This window comes from Hippopotamus amphibius, chromosome 5 (genome assembly GCF_030028045.1).
Source record: "Hippopotamus amphibius kiboko isolate mHipAmp2 chromosome 5, mHipAmp2.hap2, whole genome shotgun sequence".
NCBI classification, from domain to species: Eukaryota; Metazoa; Chordata; class Mammalia; order Artiodactyla; family Hippopotamidae; genus Hippopotamus; species Hippopotamus amphibius.
This window is the reverse complement of record NC_080190.1, coordinates 3356743-3381947: the sequence shown is the minus strand read 5'-3', so window position 1 is coordinate 3381947 and position 25205 is coordinate 3356743. Positions and strand designations below refer to the sequence as shown.

The window sequence follows — 25205 nt, the reverse complement described above, 5'->3', positions numbered from 1 at the left end:
CAGCCAGGAAGTGTGCTCTTCTTTAGCTCCGTGGTGACTGCGGCCAGGGGCCCATCCTGTCCTGCTCTGCAACAGCCATCTCTTGGGTTTGGCTGCTTTGCCAGATTGAAAAAGGTGTTTCTCTCAGATCTTCGTGCCATGCTCACATGTTACTTATTCTCTAAGAAGTCATTTAAACTTTGCCCATCTGTAGACGCGGATAAAGAATGAGGTTATTTTCTGCCATGACATATTTAAGCTGAAGCCTCCCCAGACATCACTTTTAGGAACTGACACTTCATTGTGAGCCCTGGCCTGCCCCCCCCCCTCCTGCTCCGTGACAGACTGTCACCGTGCAGCCCCGGACTGAGCCGGTGCCGCGAGTGCTGGGACGTTCACGGGTTGTGAGGGGGTGCTGTGGGGAGGATAGGCTCAGGACCCGCGGGGGCTGCCGAACACCCAGAGGTGACCCGGGCCGGAGCCCCGCGCCGTCAGACCTCCGCACGGTTACTTTCCGCACTGATGTTCACGTCGGCAGTTCTTATGGCGGGGGTGGGGGGCTAAAAATGAGGGAAAACGTGGCACTTTTCATATTTTTTTCTTCACAGTAAATTAAAAGCAGAGCATTCCCGGTCCTCACTGAAGTTCAGGGTGCCAAGAGTCACGTGGGGATGCTGTGAGTCTGGGGGAGTCACGGCAGCCTGTTGGCCGGGTCCTGTGGGTGAGTGTGGACCCCTGTGCCACGGGGGGCCGTGTCCCCTGCGGGCTCCTGCCCACGCGGGACGCAGGGGTTCCCGTGGGACTTGGGTTCACCGGGCATCGGGGTGCCCTGGGACTCCGGGTGCCCTGCGCGGTGGGCGGAGGCGGCCGCTCCCCACGCGGTGCTGGAGCCCCAGGGCCGTGTGAGTGTAAGAGCGCGGGTGCGCGCCCGGGGGGGGGGCGGCCCCACGGGCCCAGGCCCGCGCGCTCCGGAGCTGCGCTGGCGTCTCAGCGGCAGGTTTCCAGGCCCGTGCGCCCCCTCAGGGGCGGCTGCGGTCGCCGGCCGGGTGTCCCCACGCTGGCCCGGAGGCCGGCTCCTGTGCGCCGCACGCCCCTGGGCGCTGAGCGTCGCCGCCACCTACCGCCCGCCGTGGGAGCCGCGCGCCCCTCGGGTGCGCCCAGGTGCGCCAGGCGGCGCCCGGAACGCTGCGTTGGGGGCGCGGGCGGCCCAGACCCCGGCGGCCGCCGAGCTCCGAGCTCCGAGGCCTCAAGGCGCCGGCCTCCCCCTGTCCTGGGGACCGGGCGCCGGCCGGGTGCTGAGCTGGCCAGACTCCTTAGGACCGCGTGGGGCCCTTAGGACCGGACAGCAGGCTGGGCCGGGAGGGCGTGACCTGTGCCGCGCGTGCTCCTCTGGCGGGGGCGCCGCAGCCCCAGCGGTCCTGGAGGTCCCCCACGCGGGTGCTGGCTCCTCGCCGTGCTCAGAGGCCCCGGCCGCCTGATGGAGGAGACGCAGGCAGGAGGGGCTGTTCCGCCCAGCGGGAGGTGTCTTGGCTGCTTTTCCGAATCCTGCTCCCGAGGCTGTGGATGCAGAGGGGTCCCCTTGCCTCTGACGGTGGCTTCTCGTTGGAGGTCTGGGCTTCAGTCATGTTTGTAACCTGCTTCCTCTGGTCATTGGTGCCTCTGGTCTCGGGGCTGGTGACACACTGGTCCTTAAAGAATAGTCCTTGCTTCACTCAGCACTCGCGTTCTCCGTGGGTGGCGGGAAGAGGAGGGCGCCGGTAGGCTGCACAGGCAGCGCCTCCGAGCAGGGCTTCTCCCGGCCTTCACCCCACGTCCGCCGCGGAGCAGGGGGCGAGGGGGCGGTGACTAGCGCTTCCGGGGCCTGGGAGCCCGGCACGTGGGAAACCTATTTGAGGTCTCCTCCTTTACTTTAACAGAATTGTGGTTTCCCTGTTTTAGCCTCATTTTGGTGTAAAATTCTTCCATGAAATTAATTAGCTAGGATGGCGGACAGCCTTTCACCGGTGGTTTCGTGTGCACGGGCCATGCTGTGTAGCCCCGGTGTGCACACTCAGGGTTGAGCGTGCCTTGACACCAGTATCTCGTTTCACGGGGAGGCCTTTGTGTAGGTTTGACTCAGGTCTGCAGTGCCGTGCTGAGTAGGAAAGCTTCATGGAAACGTTTTAAAGAAATAAGTGATACTTAACTAATAAACTTCTAAAAAGATCTTTAGTTTGGGAGGGGGCGGGGGATGAAGGGGAAGCTGAGACGAAGCGAGAGAGTAGCTCAGACATATATATACTACCAACTGTAAAATAGATAGCCAGTGGGAAGTTGTTATATAACAAAGGGTGTTCAACTCGAGGATGGAAGATGCCTTAGAGGACTGGGAGGGGGAGGATGGGGGGGACTCGAGGGAGGGTGGGGGGCAAGTTGAGGGAGGGAGGGAATATGGGGATATGTGTATAAAAACAGATGATTGAACTTAGTGTACCCCCCCAAAAAATAATAAATTAAAAAAAAACACATTTAATAGAATATGGTTTATACTGATTTCCAATATATTTAAAGCAAAGAATCTTTCTGCAAACATATCCTTAAAATAAAGTATTTAAAATATGAAAATAAATAAGTAAATAAAAAGGTCTTTATAGGTCTTACTGTAGAGTGTTCTGGTGTCATACACCAGTTTTTGGCAAGATCCAGAGATGTTTTAGCTCAGTTGTTGGAATGGATATGTGAGCAACGTTATCACCTCACCTCGGTGTTGTACCTGGAAATATTTCTCAAAAATGCTTGAAGTTCCCAGAGATTTCTGAGCGATTTGTTAGGCTGCACACATGTACATTTCCGTGCACTTTTCTGCGTGGGATCTCTTTCTTTTACTCACACACGGGCTTGTTTTCTGAGTGCTCCCTGACTAGGTCCTGTGTCGTTGCACGGATTCAAAACAGCCTTTGAGCTTCAGAGGAGGAAAACAGTGACCTTCCTGCACGGCTCTTACCCTAGTGTGATAATATGAACAACAAATGAGACGTTTGGAAAGGAAAACTGAGCTTTAAGTCTAGTTTTTACATGTAGGCAGTGCCTATTTAATCTAGAAGTGGTTGTTTTTAAAGGCCAGTGAACAGATTTCCTCCGAGGCCCCTCTAGCCAACTCTGATGGGCAGGCGTTTCCACGGCTGTTTGATAACATGCTGCTTGGAGCACATTGTGTAGACGGCTGGTGGGTGCTCTGTGCTTTAATACGGCGCCTATGCGCATGGTGCTGCAGCAGCCGGCCTCCACCTTGGCCCTGACGCCTCGGCCCTTGTTGTGACGAGCATGCTTCAGGACCAGAGCGTCGTCAGTCAGGAAGGTGCCCTGCGCGCAGGGCCGGCTCCCAGCATGAAAATGAGAAAAGGCGCAGATTCCGTGTCCTGAAAGTCTGTGTGCAGGCACGGAATGGACGCGCACAGTGTTTATGGGATCCCCGTAAAGCAAGGCCTCATTGTGTAACTGTAGTGTAGAGTTTCTCCTCCCTTTGTGTGTGCACGTAGCCGGGGTTCACAGAAAGTTAGCAACAAACAGGGAGAATCGTTTCCCTTACGTGTCAGGGCCATACAGAAGGCTTTGGAAAGATTCTTTTTGAATTAATAAACTTTATTTTTTAGAGCAGTTTCAGGTTCACAGCAATGTTGAGCAGAAGGCACAGAGAGTTCCCATATACCTCCTGCCCCGTACCTGCATCCCGCCCCCCGTCAACATCCCTCACCAGATGGTACGTTTGTCCGTAGTTTACATCAGGGTTCACTCTTGGTGTTGTACTCTCCATGGGTTTTGACCAGTGTATAATGTCACGTATCCACCACCGCCGAATCCTGCAGAACAATTTCACTACCCCGAAAATCCTGTGTGCTCTACTTATTCGTCCCTCCCTCCCCCGACCCTGGTAACCACGGATTTTTTTTTTACTGTCTCCATATAATTGGAATCATAGAGTACCTATCCTTTTCATATGGACTTCTTTCACATAGTAATATGCATTTAGGTTTCTTCCATGTCTTTTCATGGCTTGATGCCTCATTTCTTTTTAGCAATGAATAACTCCACTGTCTGGATGTGCCAGTTTACCTGGCCCTTCACCTGGTGAAGGACATGGTGATTGCTTCCAAGTTTTAGCCATTGTGAATAAAGCTGCCAGAAACATCCATTTGCAGGTTTTTGTATAGACATGAAGTGTTGTTTCTGCACAACTTTTGGATCCCTTCTAAGTTTGATATACCAGATGGCAGTGCCAGTATTTTGTGTGGCAAAATCACTTCAACCAAATGGCACCCTTTTTGGTCCCTAGGGCATAATAAACGGAGGCATGCTTTGGCTGCCTTTTGTTGGATGTGGCCTGGCGAAATTCCGCTGGGGAGACCCTGGCCCAGTGGCACTGTGAGACGGTCTCAGCCACCGGCCTTGCCTTCTCCCCAGCATTTTCCTTCTTGCCTTTCACACCTGGTGGGGATCAGTCCCATCCACTTCCTTCTCCCGCCCTCTCTCGGTCAGGTGTATCATGAGGTGATAGGTGTGAAGTATTTTGTCTCTTCCAGGGGTTTGACAGATGTTTTTTCCTAATTAACATAATCCCTCACACCTGATCGTTAGGTGGGCCGATCTTGAGTAATGAGGACAAAGGTGCCTCCCCTGAAACTTTTTTCTCACTCCGCTCAGCGAGGTGTTTGTGAAACTAGTTTTCGTTTCCTGAGGACTTTGTTGATGTCAGGAGGAGCGGGAGGTGGCTTGCTCCCCTTCCCTTGATCCGTTCTCTCGGTGCCCCGTGAGCTCCTCCTTCACACACGCAGCTGATAGAAACTCCCAGGTGCTGGAGGCGGGGCCGCCCTGGGGAGGCCTGAGCTCAGCTGTGGGCCACATGCCACGGACCTCTGGGGAGATAACAGGAGCAAACCCCTGGGCACCTTGTTTGTACACTGCTTGAAAGAAGGCAGGCGATTTCTTTTTTTAGCCTCTTTCTGGGCATTTTCATTGTGTGAGATACTGATACTAGAAATGGTTAAAAGTGGAAGGTACAGGACTGTGATGATCGTTCTGGAAGGACAGTTTTTAGACAGGCTTGGCTGGCCTGGAAAACTACAAGCAAAGGAGAAGGAAGACAGTTTGTTTCTGGGTTTCTTGCTTTTGATATAGCGGGAACCCGGCCTCTGGCGCCAACCGTTTAATTCAGAACATTAAACACCGTTCATGTTGAAAGGGAGATGAAACGAAATTCACTTCATTTTTTCAGAGGTCTCCAAATAGCCATGGAAAATCAGTTTTTTTTTCTGCCACCAATTAATGTCAGCCACTTTGTGGCTTTAGGTGGCTGCCTTAGTGGTGATGCAGGGAGCTGGGCCTGCCAGGCTGCAGGGGGCAGGGGGGCTGCAGGGTTTGTGCTTCATGAGAGTGGGAAGCGGGCAGCCTGGCTGTTGAATCCGTCCCTTCTGTGTCCTACATGTGGCCCTGAAAGCAGGTGGGCCCGTAGTGCTGTGGGCCCGGTTCTCCCTGCGACTGGGGGACTCTGCTAAGTATGGGACACGGTTTTGCACCACGTGAGCTTGCCCCTTGCTGCTCTCAGCAAATATTCAAAGAACTGGCTTGTTGGAGCCTCCACAGGACCCTGTGGGCTAGTTCTAATCTCCCAAATGTGTGGGTTTGGCACATTGGAAACCGGTCTGCCGGGCTTTTGACGGTGGGCTTTCTCCCTGTCCTCCAATGAGGCTCCGGAGGCCTGGGCCACAGGGTGGTCCCGTGGCCTCCAGCTGGCTCCTTCAGGAGGAAGGGCCCGAGGATTGCTGTTTCCAGGACAGAACCCTGTTTTACGCAGCTGTACACCTGGTGCTTAGGACTTTTCTCTCCTCTCTCCGGCTTGGACACCAGCATGGCAAGTTGTTAGCTGGAGCAGATGCTGTTACTCAGCCCCAGTACCTGTGTGCACATCCTAACCCTGTCCCTCACAGGTGTGGTGGCAGCGCCCCAGACACAGCGCGCCCCTTCTCCGCCCGTGGTGGTACCACGTGCCCTCCCGCTCCTACCCCTGCACTGGCGCTCACGACTCCAGGCTGCCACTGCGGGCTCCTCTCAGACATGGGTCCTCTCCCTCCTGTGGCTGCTGCCTCCTTCAGTCTGCATTCTAGCACCAGGGCCTTAGCACGTGCAGACCTGCCAGGGGCGCTCCTCTCCTTCACCCCTCCCCCAAAAAGTTCCGACTTGCTTTTTTGTGTAGGCATCTCTTCCAGGAAGCCTCAGGTCATCAGACCCCAGCTGCGGGCTCTCGTTAACCCTGGAGGTCTCCCTCTGAGTCCTTGCATCAAGTATAATTGAATGATTTGGATAATTAGCTCATTTATTCAACAGGTATTTAGTGAGCACCTGTGATGCATTCTGAGTGCTAGCGTACAGCATGGATCAGTGAGGACCACCTCAAGTTGAAGAAAAGAGGAAATCCTCAGAACACTGGCTTGAAACAAACAGGGCTTTTTCTCACACAAGTAGAAGTCTAGCAGTAGACAATACTGTTGTGGTGGTGACTCATGGTGTCAGGGCCAGGGGCTCTCCAGTCTCTTGCCTTTGCCTTGTGTTCACCAGGTGGCTGCCACAGCGCCAGGCATCACTTCTGCGTTGTCAGGGAAGGAAGAAAGAGGAAGCGTTGGTGCCAGCCACATAGAAATTTTTTTTTTTTTTAAATCAAAACAAGACCTCTCAGCAGACTTCTACTTACTCATTGGCCGGAGTTGTCACATGACATTTGCTATCTGTCTTGGAGCTTACATTGTAGTGAAGGCAACACATGGCAAATAAACAAAGTAAATCTAGTGTAATTTCATAGACGTAAGTGCTATAAAGGAAAAGAATGGGAAAGGACAGACAGAGGAGGCAGACTATTTTAGGAAGATTTCCCTGAGACAGTGATGTTTGAGCAGCGTTGTGAGTGAAGTGACAGAGGCCACTGTGCCAGCATGTGAAGGGGAGGCATTTCAAGAAGAGTGAGTGGCAGGTGCAAAGGCCCTGAGGCAAGAACGATACCCGTGTGGTTGAGGAGCAGTGAAGGTGAAGTGCGTTAGGGGTCCTGGTCACAGACGAGGTCAGGCAGGAAGGGAGGGCCCCAAGCTGTCAGGGGGCTCTTTGGGCCACATGTGTAGGGACTGGTGACGGGGAGAAGGAGAGGTGATTGCTCTCATGTGCCTTCATGTTATTCAACCCCTTTTATGTAAGTAAAAAAAAAATGCATACCTTAGAGTTTTAATTTTATGCAGGAAAGTGTTAAGTCCTTCGTTATACATGTGTGAGATTGACTGATGAATAGAACATTTTCTGTCATTGCCTATACTTTATATTACATTGAGTTTTAATGTAATATTTTATCCTTGTAAAACAAATCCAAGTTTACTGCAGAAAACTCAGAAAATTCAGGTAAGAGATACAGGTAAATATTTTAAATCATCCTACCATATCTATGTTGATTTTCTGAAATAAACTTTTATTTTGGAATAATTTTAGACCTGTAGAAAAGTTGAAAAGATTGTTCAGCGTGATTTGCTTTTTGTGGGTGGTTTTCCTCCCCCAGTGGACCACCGAGGTCTTGCTCAGTGTCGAGCACCCGAGCCTGGCGGCTCACGCATGAGGGGCACTGGGTATCTGTTAAACATTCATTATTATTGATGTACGCTCGTTATTTAGTCTCCCTTCTGCTTTGCACTGGTTGAGTTCATCCTTGGTGGACTGTTTCCACGGTCTCCTCCACGAACTCCAACCTCTGTTCCCACCTATTCTTTATACAGCTGCCAGAGGGAGTCTTTGAGAAGGCAAACCTGGTGGGTTTCTCCCTTGTTTAAAGCTCTGGGGCTTCTCGGGGACAAAGCGAGACTCGAAACTGACCCCGTGGAGGCTGTGTCTCTCCCTGCACGTCTCTCTGCAGCCTCGTCCCCTGCCTCCCAGGCTCTGCTGCCGGCTGTCCGCCTCATCCTGCTTTCCCACGTGTGTCTTTTCACCTGGCCGGCTTCTTGTTGTAATTCAGCTCTCTGTGTAGATGTCGTCTCCAAACACTCTTAGCTGCTCTTCTGCAGTGTGTGGCCCTGCTCCCCTGTGGCGGTGGCCCTCCCTGCCCGGCGGCAGCCTCCCTGTGAGTCCTGCGAGGCTGCTTGGCCCTGGGCCTGGTGCTTAGGCTGGGGGTGTGGATATTGTAGAGTCCACAGTGAGCAGCTGTCTTTCCTGGGTGCTGTTCTCTTCTTAGCTCACTTCTTGGGGTCACAATCATGGCCTTCTCTGGGCTGGTGTTAGTTGATGGAACTCCTGGTGGGATTTCATCTTCGGAGCCTGGCAATGGGTTGGCCTCTGGAGCGTGGAGACGTCGCTGTGGGGGGTGTCGGGCAGGTCTGTCATACTCACCAGGCTCAGAATTCCATCAGCTTCTTTGTGCCACCGTCGTGCATGGCAGCCCCGTGTGTGTTTGGCATTGTTGCTTTCCGGGCGGCACCTCCCACCAGCCTGTGTTGAGACGCTCTTGCTCCCTGATGCATTCGCCTGCTATTGAAGCCTCACTCTTCTTGCTGCCCGGTTTCAGCCTCTGTGGGTCCCTCCTGGTGTCTGTGACACCCCCATCTCGTCTGCAGGCATCCCCCCACCTGCCCGCCAGGCCTGCCAGCTCCATGGGACCTGCAGCACACCTGCTATTTCAGCCTGGGCTTCTCGTCAACAAACACATCATGCCAAATGGCCCAGTGCTTCTGTCCTGGGGACACAGTATCCATTACATAGTAGGATTCAGTATGCAGCTAATTTTTACTTCTGCTCATGGAAGGACTCTGTGCTGAACGTCCTGGTTGTCTACAGGAAAGAAAGTGGTGCACAGGTTTCTGAGGAGTCTCAAATGCCATGTCTGGCTGGGTTGGTATAAAATTATGTAAAAATTGCAGCTTTTCTTTTTCTGGCAATGAGGCCATTGGTGGGTTAGAGTGCATTATCTTTGACTAGCAGTGGTTCTGCTAATGGGCTTCAAAACCCAGAGGCACTAGTGAAAGTACAACCCAGCCAGGCCATGTCCAGAAGGAGCTGGGCTGGTGGGTACCAGGCCCGAGTCTTAGGGGAGGTAGTTCCGGGGAATCCTCACATTCAGGAAGATTGAAGTGGGATTTGATTTCCATTCTGCTTTTAACTGATGAGGACGTTTAAGGAGCTCACCTCCTCCGACTCACATAGCTCAATGACCAGCTGAGTGGATCTGGCTAGCAGTGACATATGCCACTGTTCAGAGCTCAGATTCTGAACTTGCCATTTATTCCTGCTCAGGGCTGATGGCTCTTTGTCGGTTCTTGGCATGATTTGTGATTGGCCCACCGTGTTCTGTGGAGGCCCGCGGAGCTGGTTCTTAATGTGATGGGGCAGCCCGCACTTGGGGCATGGGTTAGACCCGCTGGTCCAGGGCCAGTGCTGTGTTGCTGGGCGTGTGGTGCATGCCCGTGCTGTTCACTGGACAGCACGGCGCCTTCGGGCCGAGCCTCAGAGTCCTTTTGGTCCTGTTCAGAGATGCAGGAGCTGGAGTGTGTAGCCACTGCTTGGTTCACAGGCAGCTCTTCCAGCTCAGGCTACGGCGGGGTTGGCCGTCTGCCCTTCTTCCGCATTCCAGGCCAGCGGCCTCTGAAGTGCAGCCAGTCCAGGCTGTGCTTAGAGCCCAGCTCCTGGGACAGCTTGGTAACATGCAAGGCCTTTCTGCTGGAGGAGAGAGGGGCCCGAGCTCTCTAGAGACCTGCTCGCCCTCCCACGTGAGGGAAATCCTCGTGCCTCTGCGCCCCTAGTCACCTTTACTGCCCTGCTCCCGACCTCTGCACACCCAGATATGTCTTCTCAGTGTTTCCTCAGAGTAAGGGGTAGGGTTGGCTGTGTGCTTTGTAGGGCAGAGGTCCTTTCCAAACTGCAGGAGTGTTCGGCCCACCTGCCCCATTCACGGCTTTTCCTGTCTTCTCCAGCTGGGCCTATGGAACAGCTCAATGAGGTTGGTGGAATCAGTATTATGACTATTCCTATTTTACTGATGAAAAAGTTGAGGCCTGGGAAAGGGAGTGGACATCTGATGTTTGCCTTTCTCCTGATTGGGTGTGTGCCAGTCTAGTTTCTGCAGCAGTGCTGGGTCCATGTCCTTGAGCAGGGCTGACGTGGACAAAGCCCTCCTGGAGGCAGTCCCTTTTCCCCGCCGCTTGGCACAGCTGCATGCTGGCCTGGCCCGTGCCAGCTCTAGGCACCTGCTTGGGCCTGGAATCCTGGGACAGGCGACAGGGAGCCTGGGCAGCAGGGAGTTGATGGTGGCTGTGACATCCTGTCTCCAGGGGCAGCGGTGGCCATGGTGCCTGCTGAGTGCCTGTGGTCCCTGGTTGTTCCCACAGGTGTATCCTGAGGCTTGGTGTTGGCTGTGGTTGGACTGTAGCCAGTCGTGGTTCCTGCTGTTTTCTGAGCCTGCTTCTCCAGCCTTCCCAGAAGCTCTGTGAGCTAGGGAACAGTCTTTTGGTAACTTGATTTTGGGCTTAAATTAGCCAGCATCAGTTTCTGATGCTTGCCAGCAGGAGTCCTGCCTGGGATGGGCTCCTGACTCATTGGGCTCCAGATCTGAGGCCTGAGCCAGGGCCCTGAGCCTGGATCTGCTGAGAAGCAGCCTTCAGCTTGACGGAGGCCAGTGCTTCTGAACGGGGACGAGGCAGGAGGCATAGGTCGGTGAACATGTCTGCTAGCGCTCGGTAAAGAAATGAAGCTGGTTTCTGTCGCAAGACTGCTCAGAGCTGTTAACCCACTAATGGGTAGGGTGCGTTTCCCAGGAGGGAACAGTGCATCCGGGCATCTCACCGTGCCCGCAGAGCCCTTCCCTGAACACGCTTTGGGAAGTGCTGTGCTGGCCTCTTGGCCTGGGTGGTGGACATGCTGACGGTCTGGTTCAGCCCCTTCCGTGTGTGATGCGTCTGCCACCCGGGGGGGCCCTGACGCGGGGCGGCGTGCTCACCGGCCAGCAGCTCAGGGTGATGGCAAAGGTCCACAGATGGGAGGGGGAGTGAGGGGGCTGCAGTTGACTCTGGCTCCAGGAAATGAGGGAAAGCACCCAGGGGCTGGGAGAAGGCGTGGCAATTGGCTGAAGAATGATCAGGATTTTGAAGCTGCTGGATGAGAATTTAGGGAGGAGAGCAGTGCACTCTGGGTGACAAGGTCAATGGCCAGGACGTTTGGTTAGCGCGTCAATTGTGGCAGGGTAACAGCAATCTCGCATCCTCCCGGGAGGTCGGGTCTTTACACACATTCCCACTAACCCTCGTGCCAACTCTATGATTAGGTATCATTTATCCTACAGGTAAAAGCGCTTGTGTTTCAGAGAGTTTAGGTGACTTTCTCAAGGTTGTGGCTAGGAGGCCATGATCTCCCTCTGCCTGGCCTGATCCCTGTTTCCATGTGATGAAGTGGACAGGTGGGAGGACTCTCTTTCGGTTTTCATCCCTCAGGCAGTGGGGAGCCACGGAAGGAATGCGATGTGTCAGAGAGCATCTCTGATGTCAGGCACACCTCTGAGAAGGTTTCCCAGCAAAATCCTGTGTCCGCTTACTGGGAGCTGGAGAGGTGTTCGATTCAGACCCCTGTCGGTGTGCACAGAGAGGGGGCTGTTGACCAGGGCAGCTCCGGAGCCAAGGGTTCAGGATGGAATCTTGGAGCGGTGCTTGCACGCCGTGGGGTGTGGGGAGCGCTGCTTGACCTCTTCACGGCATCGACACGTGCTTCTGCCCTGAAGCTGTTGAGAGGCAGAGGAGGGAGTCCGCGCGTGATGGCAGGAGCAGGGGGAGGGCACAGAGAGGGGACGAGAGCCCGGGGTGAAGGCAGTGGGAGGAGACAGAGAGGGGACGAGAGCCCGGGGTGAAGGCGGTGGGGGTGCATCGAGGTTTCACAGTAGAGCAGACCCCAGGCCGTGTGCTGCATACTGGATGGTCAGGGAGAGGACATCCCCCGTGTCCAGGCCTGCATACTGGAACCCTCACTGCACGTGAGGGGCGTCCGTGAACTTAGGGCTGCAGGACAGCCAGTCAGTGTGCCCGCTGGCGCGTGCCGGCAGCCACCAGCCTACAAACAGTGAGTGTGGCTGCGTCCCAGTGAAGCTTTATTTACAAAAGTAGGTGCTCGGCCGGGTTTAGCCTGTGGGCTGCAGTTTGCCGACCCTGCTGTAGCCCCCTCATGTCGTTAGCGGTGATGTGCTGTTCGAGGTGAGGGCTGGTTGGAGTGGGACGCGCCCGGGTGTAGTGGAGGCCGGAGGAGGCCCTCCCTCGGGTAGGTGAGCATTGGTGAGGGAGCCCGGGAGGGTGGGGTGGAGCTGAAGGAGCTGAGCGATGGAGCCAGTGCGCAGTGAGGGGCGGGTGTGTGAGAGGCAGGTGCGCGGGTGCGAGGGCAGGAGGACTCCCAGGATAAGTCCTGGTTTGGGGTGGGAACAGGGATGGTTGGTCGCCCACTCACCGAAGCGCTGTGTACGGGAGAGAATTTATGCAGGTTGCAGTTTTGGACAAGTTCCCTTGACGTGCTTCCAGGACACAGACGTCGGGAGAGCAAGTCAGCAGCCCGACTGCTAGTCAGGAGCTCGGGGGAGGCCTTGCGGGGCTCCCTTTACCTTCGGCGGCTGCGGTTGTGGGTGGAGCTCTGGGAAACGCTGGCGTGTAAGGTCTCGGGAGACAGACGTGCTTCCCCTGGAATGCGTGCGGGAAGCAGAGCCGGAGTTGCTGGGGACAGGAGGTGTCCCCAGCGCGTGTTCTGGTCCACAGTCCTCTCTTCTGGCCTCTCCTTGGGTCAGAGTGACTTTTATAAAGTGTCAGTTTGCCTAAACCTTGGTACTGGCTTCTCCCTGCTCCTAGTACATCTGTTCTTTCTTTTAAACCTATGCTGTGTTGACTAAAATTAATATCTCTCAAAATTGTGCACGTGGAGGATACATCATAGTATAGCTGTTGTTCCCGTCTTTGAATGTAAATGAAACGTATATGCTCTCCGCAGTGTAAGGGCTCTTTTCCAACACGCGTGTGCCTCCGCAGCCACCTGTTAACACAGGGGCCGTTGTGTTAAGCGCCGAGTTGAATCTCACTCCGTTTCTGTAATTCATTTCATAATGCTTTATTTTTAAATGTATTTTACTCAAATGATCAAATAATTTGTCTTCAGTTTTCTTTGAAAGAGTTGTAACTTTTAAATAGTTTTAGGTACTATTTAAAAGGAGCTCTTATTTCAGCTTTGTGCACTGGCTGAAGGTGAATGAGGAGAGGACATAGTAATTTAAGGAAATGAAAGGAGAGTGTACTCTTGGTCGGCTTCTCTGGGTAATTATGGTAATCTTCTGTTTTCAAAGTAACTAGGTTATAAAAATGACACATTATATGATTACATTCCAAAGATGGGGAAAAAACCTTGGAAGATGTTTTATGTCTTAAGTAACTGAGGCTTCTGTTGTGCTTTAGAAGTGAGCAAACTCTTCCACAGGTGCCTAACTTTAAAAATTGTTTCTTTTTAGATGCTCGGGAGAATGAACAAGACCTGTGAAATGAAATACAAAATGATGGACAGCCCTCTGGGGAAGATCGAGGTCTCCGGTTGCGAGCAGGGTCTGCATGGGATAGAGCTGCGTGGCTGGAAGACCCCAGACTCTGAGTGAGTGAGGGTTGTGTGACGCCCACTGCGTGGCTTGTTCAGAGCAGCCGTGAAAAGCAACGTGATTATTGCGTGTTCTCCACTGATCACAGCGTAACACGCAGCCACACGTTACCAGTCACAAAAATTAGCACCTCTCTAAAAACGGTAGGGCCGTGGTCGTTTGTTTTCAGCATCTGTGCTTGTTGTTGCCCAGGAACCGTCCACCTCCGATTAGCCACGGGGACATAACCTGTAATTAGGAGCCCCAGGGCGTGTTCATGTACACATTTACGGAGGTGTTGACTGACTGTGAGCATTGAACACTTTGAAAGATTCTTGAGCAAGTGGGATGTGGGAATCTTTCTGGAAATTTGAAGACAGGGAGCTGCTTGCCTAACCTTGATTTTTAAATCAGGACCAGCCTTCACGGCTCATCAGCCTGCCAGGTGAGTCTCATTCCAGAGCCCCGGAACTGCTTCATCAGGAGCTCCACGGGCCTCTCGGAGCGGGTGTCTGACTGTCGGGGTGTGTGTCGCTGAGGAGAAGGGGTAGGAAGTCCCCTTTCAGCCTGAAGTTTAGGGTATTGCCATGGCCAGCAGAGCTCGTTTCTCTTTTTTGAACGCTCTCCACTATTTTCTCTAATTGTAAAAGCATAAAAAATTTAAAGCATCCCTTCATGTTGTTCTGAAATGTAACATTGTTTCCTCCGTTCATTGATTGTAAGGAGCAGTTGTATTAAAATCACAGTTCTTGTTATTTTTGACAGAAGGGGAAAAACCACCCACTTCTTTGCTCATTGCTTGTCTTAACTGGCTAATAAACACAGTGCCAAGAACGTTAGATAAAGAAAGTAGGTAAGAAACATGAGAATTGACTTTAGTGGACCCGGTCAGAGACGGCCACGACGGCCACGATGAGCGCTAGCGTGGTGGTAAATATCCGCCTCGCCTCGTCCGTTGAGATTTTTCCTGTAGAGCCGCGTGTTACAATCAATAGTCTTTTCTAAGACCAAAGAATAAGTAGACCTTTGAACTGTATGAATATGCTCTTCTCTATTTCTATGAAAACCATCTGGCTGTAGTATTCAGAAAATCACAGGCACCAAATAATTTGTAAGGAAAATGTCATTTTGTCTTTTAGCATGTTCAGTTGCACAGTAAATCACAGAAATCACAGTGCACAGAATGCACCGTAAATCACAATGTTGAATTCTTTTTTTTTTTTTTTTTGGTTTAAAAAAAAAGAGGCTGAATTTGGGGAAGAAAAAGGAGGAGGATGCTTTAAATGCCCATTACAAATTTTGGGAATAGAGTGAAGGTGAAGTTTAGCTTTACTTCTCCTCTCTGTACTTTCTCAGGTTAGGGTTAGGTTCACCTGTGGAAAACAAGCTCCTCCAAGTAACAGCTTAATAAGATGCAGCCGCTTTCTCTGGAGAAGCACTGAGCAGTGACACCGGCTCTGCTGGAGGGATGGTCCCTGGAGTCTGGCCCCTCAGCTTTCCTCTCGGCATCTGCAGGCCAAGCTCTTGGGTGCTAGCTGCCACACGCCCATCCCAAGCAGCACAGAGAGGAGAGGAAGGAGGGGATGCCCTCCCTTTCCAGAGGCAGCATTTGCGTCTTCTCTTTCCTCGCTGGCCACACCAAGCGGGAAGCATGGAGGTTGTCGTGTGCGGGCTGACGTCAGTGGTGCGTGTGGAGGGCAGAGGGGTAAGGGGTTTTGTTATATGTGGTTACTTTGGGGGAGGGATATCTCAGGATTAGAGAACAGCATAAAAATTATCTGTGTGAATATTCAGAATTAACCACTTACTTCATTAAAAAGAAAAAAACTGTGGTAGGGACTTCCCGGGCCATCCAGTGGCTGAGACTCCGTGCTCCCAATGCAGGGGGCCCGGGTGTGATCCCTGGTCGGGGACCTAGATCCCACATGCTGCAACTAAAGATCCCGCATGCCACAATTAAAGATCCCATGCACCGCAACTGAGACCCAGTGCAGTCAAATAAAAAAGCGCCGCAACTGAGACCCAGCACAAATAAAAAAAAAAAAAAAAAAAAAAAAAGTAAAAATTGCATAATAAAATTCACAGACATTCGGTGTAAAGTTCAATGAGTTTTCACAGATGTGTACAACCATGCAACCGCCAGCCCAAACCAAGATACAAAACACTCTAGAAAGCTCCCCCATGCTCCGTTCCCATCAGCCCCTCCCCGTTGGCGCCCGTTCTGCTGGTTTCTGTCATGTTGGGTTAGTTTTGCTTGTTGTTGAGCTTTGTATAAATGCAGCCATACAACATACACTGGTTTTGTACTCGACTCAACCGTGTTTTCAAGGTTCACCCGTGTTGTTCTTTGCATCAGTAGGTAGTTCATTCTTTCTGATTAGGCAGTAGCTGGTTGCGTGAATACAGCACAGTTTGCTTATTCATTCTCCTGCGGTGGCCATGGAGTTGTCCGTCCCAGGGCTGCTGTGGGTAAAGCTGCTGTGAATATCCTTGTCCGAGCCTCTTTGTGGACGTGGCTTTGCATTTCTCCGGAGTGAATGCCTAGGTGTGGAGTTGCAGGGCTGCACCGCATGGCAGATGGATGTTTAACCTCATGAGAAATTGCCAGCCCTTTCCCCAGAGTTTACCATTGTACATTTTCACCAGGAATGTGTGGGGATTTCTGCTATTCTGCCCTCTCACCGTACGTGGCGGTGGTAGTTTTTAAAGTTGAGCCATTCTGGTGGGTCTCTGGTGTGCTCTCGCATGTCGCTCTCTCCTCTTGACTTACTCTGAACACCGTTCTCAGTAAGCTTTTGTTGTGAGGCAAGTCCCTCGTCCGTTTTTTAACTGGTGTTTTCTTGGGTTTTGTTGTCAGTTTGTAGTTCTGGTTACAGTTTGGTGATCAGGTACATGTATTGGTCATTTTCTCACAGTTAGGGGCTTGTTTTTACTTTCCTAATGTGTTCTAATGAACAGAAGTTTTTAATTTTGAGGAAGACCAACTTTTTTTCCTTTCTGTTCAACATATTTTGTGTCTTTAAGAAATATTTGCCTACCCTAATTTCACAAATGTATTCTCTTATAAATTCTTTGAAAAACATAATTTTAGCATTTTATGTTTAGATATGTGTTGCATGATCATGAAGCTTCTTATTGTGAAGTACTGTTTTTTCCAGTTGTTTAGCTGTTTCAGCATCACTTGTTAGAGGGAAAAAAAGTTTCTTTTTGCATGGAATCACCTCGGTGCTTTTCTCAAAAATCAGTCGCATGACCATGCATGTGTGGGTTATATATGTCTGGACACTGTTTTGTTCAACCCATCTTTTCACCTGTTCTGTGCCAGTGCTACACTGACTTGATGTAGCTTTGTAATAAATCTTGATTTAATGTGAATCTTGCAAATCTTTTTTTTTTTTTTTTTTTTTTGGACAATTGTCTTGGTTTCTATGTCTCAGTTTTCTGTATTACTTTTAGAATCAAGGTATCAATTTCTCCAAAAATGCCTATTGGGATTTTAATTGGAGTTCATTGAATTGATGTATCAATTTTGGGAGGGTTGACATCTTAAATTGAATTTTCTAGTTCATGCCTGTGGTTTATCTCTGCATTTATTTAGGTTCTGTTTAATTTTTCTCAGTAGTTTTGTAGTTTCCAGCTTAAAGATCTTGTGTGTCTTTTGTAAAGCTGATTTCTAAGTACTTTGTTTTTCATGATATTCTAAATCAGCTTAAAATTTTTTTTTATAACTTTTAAACTACTGCTGCTGGTACATAACTTGATTTTTGTATGCTGGCTTTATTCTGCCATCTTACTAAATTCAGTTCTTAGTTGCAGGAATTCTTTTGCAGTTTCTTAAGATTTTCTCTGTAGAAAATCATGATGCCTGTGAGTAAAGACACCTTGCTTATTTCTTTCTGATCTTTTTGCCTTTCATTTCTTTTGTTGCACTGGCTAGAACGTCCAGTATGATGCTGCATAACAGTCATGACAGTGGACCTCCTTCCCATGTCCCAGTTGTGGGGAAGCCTCAAGTATATCACCGTCAGGGTGACTGCTGCTTTTGTTGGCTTTAACAGCATCCTTCCTCATCCTGAGAACGCTTCCTCAAGCTGGGGAATTTTGTTAAATGGTTTTTGTACATGTATCAACATAATCATGTTTTCTTCCTCTATTTTTTAAATGTGAAGTAACTTAATTTTAGGATTTTAAACCAGCCTTGAAATAGTGTACCACATCATTCAATTCATGGTATAATCTTTTTTCCCTTTAATTTTACTGGCTTAAATTTGCTATTTTGTTTAGCATTTATGTGTTTACGTTCATGAGGGGTGTTTGTCTATAATTCTTTTCTTGGTATGTCTTTGTGAGGTTTAGGCATTTGGGGTTTTCTGACTACATGGAGTGAGTTTGGAAGTCTGCCTCCTCTGCTTTCCAGAAGAGTCATGTCGGGGAACTTTTTCCTCCAGTTTGATGCCATCTGGGTCTGGTAGGAAGGCTTCCAATTATAACTCCTGTTGGCTGATAGAAGCAGGTGCTGCCCTCACCCACCTCCAGAGGGCCCTCCCTCGACGTGGTGTGTTTTTGGTGGAGCCATTTGCACCCTCCAGCGCCTGTCTTCTAGCTCTGCTGATGGTGGGTGGTGGCCACCAGGGGTTTTGAGCAGAGCATCTTGGAGACTCTGGGCCCCTGGTCTCACCCTCCTTTTTGAGTGCTTGTGAGTCCTGGCATCTTTGTTCCCTCTGAAGCCATGCTGCTTTCTTCGGTGGATAAATTAGAAGTTGGCCACTGCAGTCTGTCTGTAGTGAAATTCCTTTCGCACTTCTGTACAAAGTAGGATTCCTGCCTCCCCTATTAGTCCATCTACCTGTACGTATGGCTTCACACAGTGATCACTGATTTCTTTTTTGTGTAAGTTCCATCACTCACGTTTCTTAAAAATATGAGTGAAGGATATGCATTTGGAAAGTGGTCTCATAGTCTCAATTCTGTAACTCCCTGTCCGTATCACGTTTCCACGAGCAACTGTCTTTTGCAAGAGCTCCACTGATCCCTCCCCATGCCCTCTTCATGTGGCTGCAGAGCTTTGACCTCATCATTATTCCCCACGATGTCTAAAATCTAACGAGCAGGGCAGGAGCACGTGTTATCTGGGGGCTTGTTTAGTTTTCCATAACGTGGACTGTAGTATCTGGTTACTTAAATGTGGGCTGTACGACCCTGGGTTAGGCTTAACTTTACGAGAACAGCAGAAGGACTTTTGGATCCGGGAAGCTGGAGAGAATTAATTGCATGTGCTCCATGTCTGTCAATAATTTACCTTTGGTTTTCATTTTTTAATTTTTTCTATATAAATATTTTTAGAAAAATGCAAAATGCAAGTGAAAAAGTTATACTCCAACCAAAGTAAGCCACTGAAAAACTTTCTCTATTTTGAAAAATTTAAAAGCGCATGCCAGCTGTTTTCTACTTGATAGGAATGTATGGTATGGTAGTGGTCTGGGTAGAGCATTGTCATTTCTGCCTCCTAGTGTCTTGCCCCCTCCAGCTCTGGTGCTGAGGGTGGGAGGAGCGTGTAGGTTAGGCCTTACCCTCCTACGAGGACCTGGGTGGCCGGCTGGCCGAGGGGGGCGGGCCCGGACCCTCTAGGACCTGAGAGAGTGTCATGGGAGGGCCTCTGTGCCCGCTTCATCAGGTGCACTGCCAGTTTTCACCCCTGGAATGTGCCAAAAGCATCACTCCACTGAAGGAAGGAAGGTGCCTTTGAGGCCTTTTGAAGGGAAGTTGGACTCTTGCAGTTGAATCGGGTCTGTTGGTTTGAATGGATAGTGACTGATGGTTTCCACGTGCATTTGCTGCTTTCCTGTTCATCTTTAAATATTTAAAATAACTAAGTGGGCCATCAAGAGAATGCAAGGATGTCGGGGCCCTCTTTGGGGCCATTGACCCCACGAGGCCTGGGCCTGCCATGTGCTCCCCTCTAGGGGACCTCACTGCAGGTTGGTCTGCCTGTTACCAGGTCAAGACAGTTCCTGAGAGTCCGCACATCATGAAAACCTTCCCAGGACACTCATACGTTGATTCTTCCCGACAGATTGGGAAATTTGAATATAGACACAGCACTTGCTTTATTATAGTTGGTCTTTCAAGGAAGAGAAGAACGTGTTCTTAAGGATAAACAACTGAAGAAGCGCCCCAGGAAAGGAATGGCCAGAACACACGCCACGGGAATTTTACCTGCCGTGGGTTCGGTTGTCTGGTTGCTTTTCTTCAGTGGCTTGAAATAATGATTTGTGTTGTGTGTGCTTAACTGTGTGATTATTTTATTTTACAGAATGTTCCTTAAGGAGGTCTCTTGAGTCAAATAAGCATGTTTCTGTGAGGAAAACTTGCCAAGCTCTGTGGCTTCATAGAAATCATCTGTTTTTCAGAGCAAGTGCTTGGATGCCCTGGCGAGCCTGAGTCTGACGGGGTGTCAAGGGGCCTCGCTGCCTCCCGGTTTCTGGCTCGGGGTGAGTTATCCATAGTGTGAGCAGAGCTCCTCTCCTGACGTACGCCGTCCGTGTCGCAGGTCGTGCGCCTGCTTCACTCTCAGTGTCCTTTACACGCGAGACGTGGCGTCGGCTTTCAGGCTGACGGCCGAAGAGGTGGGCGGGGCGGGGGGAGCCAGGCTGCTTCTCTGCAGTTGCAGAGTCTCGGGGGGCGCTCCCCGGTTCCCCAGGTGGGGCGGGTCCAGGGCCGCGGAGCCGCGGGGCTGCGGGTGCAGCACAGGCCAGTGCGCGTGCTGGGGAGCGTCCACGCCGGCTGGGCTCCGCTGCTGGTAGCGCTGCACACCCACGGAGAGCCGCGGTGCCGCGTGCGCGCGGGCAGCTGTGTGCTTTCCGACCCGGAAAAAAGAAGCAGGCACGCGTGGCTTCCCTCGCTTTCGTCCTCTTTACTTTTCCTTTCCCCTTCCCCTCCCCCCGCCCCAAGTGTCTCCGCCTGTTGCGCTGGGTCACTGTTCACCTGGGTCAGGGTGAAGGGTGGTAGCAAGGCAGTTGGACAGTTTCTAAGGAAGCATCACTGAGATCTCAAGTTTCCTGGGCCCATCGAAGAGAAAGGAGCAACGCAGAACGTCCATTCCTGCCAATCTTAGCACTGTGTCTCAGGGAGACAGAGGTGGCAAGAGGTACGGGCCTGTGTCCGTGAGTTAGAAGCCGCTTTGGTTCATTTAATTTTAAGCCTGCCAGGATCCTCTTGGAGGGAAGGAAAGAACAGGTGAATGACAGCTACAAATATGTGGTTTCAAAATATGGACCAAACTGTCCGAGTAAAGGATTTTTTTTTCTTTGCAAGTTTCCAACATTTGGAGTGTAAGAGCACTTTAGAATAAAGACGATAAATTGGCTAATTCCAAGCAGAGGAAGGTGGATGTCTTCCTCCGCGGCGTGTGAAAACCCTGAAATCCTCTGCTCAGAACAGTCCCCTTCCCTTCAGAGGTGTTGGCCTTCACGTCTGTTCACGCCTGCTTTCCCAGAGAGACGGCTCTCCTGTTGCCTTTTGCTCCCTTCTCCCATAAGGAGGAGACGTGGGCCATAAGGCGTGTGGTCCCTGTAGGACGGGTGTCGGCAGCGCCCTCACTGGGTGCAGAGGGAAATCCTTGCTGAATAAGAGCTCTGGGCTCTTCCTCATCTTCTCCAAACAGCAGCTTTCACCCTAAGGAAAGGGCCCACTGTGTGTCGGCCTCACCCCGAGGCTCACAGGGCCTGGACTGTGCGTGGCGTCCCGTCCAGGACCTGTGGTCTTGCAGGGGCCGTTTCTGGTGGAACTGGCCACATCAGCAGCCCCCTCCACGGCCCTTTGGAGGCATCACTGCCGCCTGGACATGGGCGGGGTCCCTCCTGCCGCCTCCCTCCGTCCGGCTCTGTGGTTTTGTGCCTCCCCCAGTGTCCCGTGCCCGCTTGCTGGTCCCCTCTTCCAGTCTCTCGCAGTCCTCGCCCCATTCCACTTCCTTCTCATTAGCTGCGGTCGGGGACGTTGGTTAAAGGCTTGTTCAAATTGTGAGAGGGATGAGGTTAAGTAAACTCCGAGAGAAACAGTGGAATTGATGACCATGTTGTAATATCTTAGAGGTCGCTTCCATCTTCTTCCGGAGTCTTTTTCCAGGAGAGGTTGTGTTGCTGGGAGCGATGTAGACATCAGGGAAGAGGAGCTCCCCTTGGAAGGGATGGGCCCTGTGTGAGAAGCCGAGTGCTGGCCGCAGTGTGCAGTCCTTGGGCAGCTCCACGGCCCTGTGTTGATGCTTCTTGGCAAAGGAAGTGGAGGTGGATGAGGGAGGCTGGTCCCAGGGTGTCAGGAGGGAGGCTGGAGGGGAGAAGAGGCTGCCCCTCTGCTTACTTGGGTTTTCACCACTGAGGGCCACTCCGGGTGCTGACCTTTCCTTCCCTGGTGAGAGCCCCGAGACAGTCCTGGTTGGGGTTTAGTAATATGAGAACTGGGGTGACTTTTGTGCTGGGTGCCTGGATGAGAATGTCTTTAAAGTGGAATATCCACCAGTTCATGTCTAATTTGAAGATTCCAGCTCAAAACTTTGCTGTGGGAACAAAAAGGATACAGTGACCTGTCCCCGTATGTATCTGCCTACCTCACGTAGGACATGTGCACCTCGGACTTAGAGGATGGTTACGCACACGTGCTGGTATTTAAAGCTTGTCAGGTGATGCTGTGCCCATTTCACAGGGGACAGAGCTGATGCCACGTGAGGAGCTTGGTGGCTGGAACTCAGAGCCACTTCTTTGGACTCCTTCCTCGGGACCAGGTTGCAGCTCATGGCCTCCCCCTCTGCTTTTGTGGAAACCAAGCTGTGTGGTGTCTAAGACCATGGACGTGTATTTCTCATATTTTGCCTTTGGATTTTGGTTTCCAGCATTGGTATTGCTCATGTATCTCTAATATTTGCTGGTATTTAAACCGTCTGTGACTAGTGAATAATTTTCAACTTTTGTTTTTAAAATATTAATGTCATTTAAGCTGTAAACTCTCAAAATATCCTTGGTTTGTTAAATTTATTTTCTTTAAATTGTCTCTAATAAGATTAGCTCCTTGATATTAATGTACAGGGTAGCTCTTGGATGCACATCAGTTTAGAATTTAAATTGAGTTAAAGGTTAAATGAGTTTAATTTTTGAATTTAACTGAAGCATTGTCTTGTGTCAGATGCATGCAGAATTTTTATTTCCAGTTGCTATATCAAGTGACAGAAGTGGGTCTTTTTGTGACAAAAACATTGAATAAATTTAGGATTAAGTTAGAGTCACTTGTTTGCTCACTGAAAACATGTGAGTGCCTGCTGTGTGACAGGCCCTGTGCCTTCGGGACGTGCATTGGGGTCGGTACAGTAATGAATGTGACAGCTCCACCTACACAGAGCTCACACCCAGCACAGGACAGGTCTGGGGGTGGGCAGTCAAGTGTGGTGTCCCATCCCTCCACGGAGGGGTGTGTGTGAGCAAGCGTGGAGGTGGTTAAAATAGCTGGGAGGAGAGGGGGCTCGGGCCTAAGCCCAGGGCATTGGTGGTAGAACCGGGTTGGGACATTGGTGGTAGAGCCAGTGGAGCTGGCATCTGAGCGATGGGGGGGGAGGCGGGTGGAGGCCTGGCGGGAGAAGGCGTGTTGCAGGGCCTTGGGCCTGGCTTGGGTAACTGACCAGGTGGTGGTGCTAGCTCTCAGGGCGTAGGGTACACGGACGCCGTGAGGAGGAAAGAAGGATCTGGAGGAGCAGTTGAACAAGGGAGCTGGTCAGGAGAAGCACCAAAGAAAACTGAAGAAAAGCGAAGACACAGAAGGGAACGGGAGGATGGCGTCGGGGAGGCCAAGGACAGGGCCGGTTGGGTGTCATGTTGAAATTGCTTATAGGTGTCTGCTCCCTCAGTATCAGACTCTCAGGGGTCTAATACTGACTTCAGGTTTTCTTTAAGCTCTTAGGTGGGAAACCAGCATTTCCCACCCAACTAGTTTCAGCTTTGACTCCGGAGGCCAGGGCCTTGGTGGTGGTTTACCATGTGTCTGAGTGGAAACGGCTCGATCCAAAATCGAGATAGACCCTGCGTAGCAGGGCCGTGCCGTGAGAGGGAGTCCAGCGGGGACTCAGACCCCAAATGCGGTTGCGTTCACACCCAGTGTCTCTTACCCTCTGTTTGCTCTCAGAGCTTTGTGTCGGGGCTGGGGTGCAGCAGGCGCCGGTCACCTCGTGTGCGCGTTCTGTGGTTTTCTTCGGTGCCCCTGCGGACTGACCTGCACTCACAGCTGCAGCTCCAGGGAGTTGAGGGAAGCGCTCGGCATTCCCTCTGCCCAGTATCTGTGTCTTGGTTTTACCTCGTCTGTGTTGATTGCTTTTGGGCTTTTAGCCACTTCTGTTACCAGGTCTTTTCTAGTTTCATTTAGTGTTTCTCTAAGAGCCCCAGTATATCTATCTATAAGCATTTCCGTGACACACACCCCCACGTGATCTACACACGTGCATATGCGCACCAATCTTTTTTAAGTAAAAGGGCTCACGTACTAGATTAAGTGTCGACACACCTGCAGATTCTGAGTGGTTCCGTGGAAGAACGTTGGTCCTCCTGGACCGGCATTTACTTTCATTTTTGGCATCTGCTGGCAGAAGGCTCACACACAGTGTGTGTTGAGGGGATTGTCGTTTCCTTGCTGTAATTTTTCTGATGGAATCCTGTTAGTACTTTTAAAGCTACTTCTCACGTGCCTTCGTCCAGAAGGGTGGCCTCCCTGTCCTCACTGACCAGCACAGGTAAAGCATTTAGGAAGAGCTCTCACTCTGTAGCTTCTGCCACGTGACAGTGGCGGTGCCCATCGCTTCTGCGTGAGCAGCCGTCGAAGCCTTCAGCCAGTGAAGCAACCATTCTGCTCCTCCTGCAGGTGACTTCACACAGGAGCCGTGCTGGTCAGGTGGGGCCGGAGGATTCGAGCTGAGCACACAGCCTGGGGAGGTGGCATTTCTTTTCATTCTGTAGAAGCCATGTTGCTGGGAGCTGTCCCATCCAGCTCATGCCAGGGCAGGGTCCCTCGGCAAGGAATTTCCATGTTGGGATTCTGCACATTCCAACCTCAGTCTTCTGCCAGGGTGTTTAGACAAGCTAAAAATGGAATATAAACAGCTCTAGAAGGATGCAGTTACGAGGGGAAACATTTTTAAGACTTAACCCATTACAATAGGAAAATGTAAGCCTTGGGATATGATTTTTTTTTTTTGTTCATGTTTCAGATGTCTGTGTATAATGTGTTTATGTGAGCATTAAATATGTGTGCACACATGCATATATAAATTACACATTCTAGACATTTCTGTTCTGCTTCTTTAATGTTGCTTCCACTAAAAATACATGCTTTTAAACCTAGAGAAAATGAAATTCTTGTTTTCAGTTATTAAAGATACCCCAGAAATAGCCTCCCCCAAACAGCGGTTTTTCCTTTCTAAAATTCATCTGGAAAAATGCATAGCTTTCAGATCTTTATTTTATCCAGTTTAAGACTGTTAGGAAGAGTTATTGTATAACTGAGCACTGCTTTTATTAAAAAGAACTGGGCCGCTTATTTCCTTCAGAGTTTCTGG

At 50.9% G+C, this 25205-nt stretch overlaps 1 protein-coding gene across 7 annotated transcripts in view; it reads left to right on the top strand.

Annotated features, from left to right (window-relative positions):
• The window catches only part of MGMT (O-6-methylguanine-DNA methyltransferase), a 268984-nt gene that overhangs the window by 43309 nt on the left and 200470 nt on the right, over positions 1-25205 (top strand). For 4 of the 7 annotated variants that reach the window (XM_057737220.1, XM_057737224.1, XM_057737222.1 and 1 more), the window contains one exon: positions 13499-13635. In XM_057737220.1, the coding sequence (XP_057593203.1) occupies positions 13499-13635 (137 nt within the window). Of the gene's footprint in view, positions 1-13498; positions 13636-20028; positions 20110-25205 lie in introns of those variants that run through there. The other 3 variants (XM_057737226.1, XM_057737225.1, XM_057737227.1) reach the window with 2 other exon arrangements.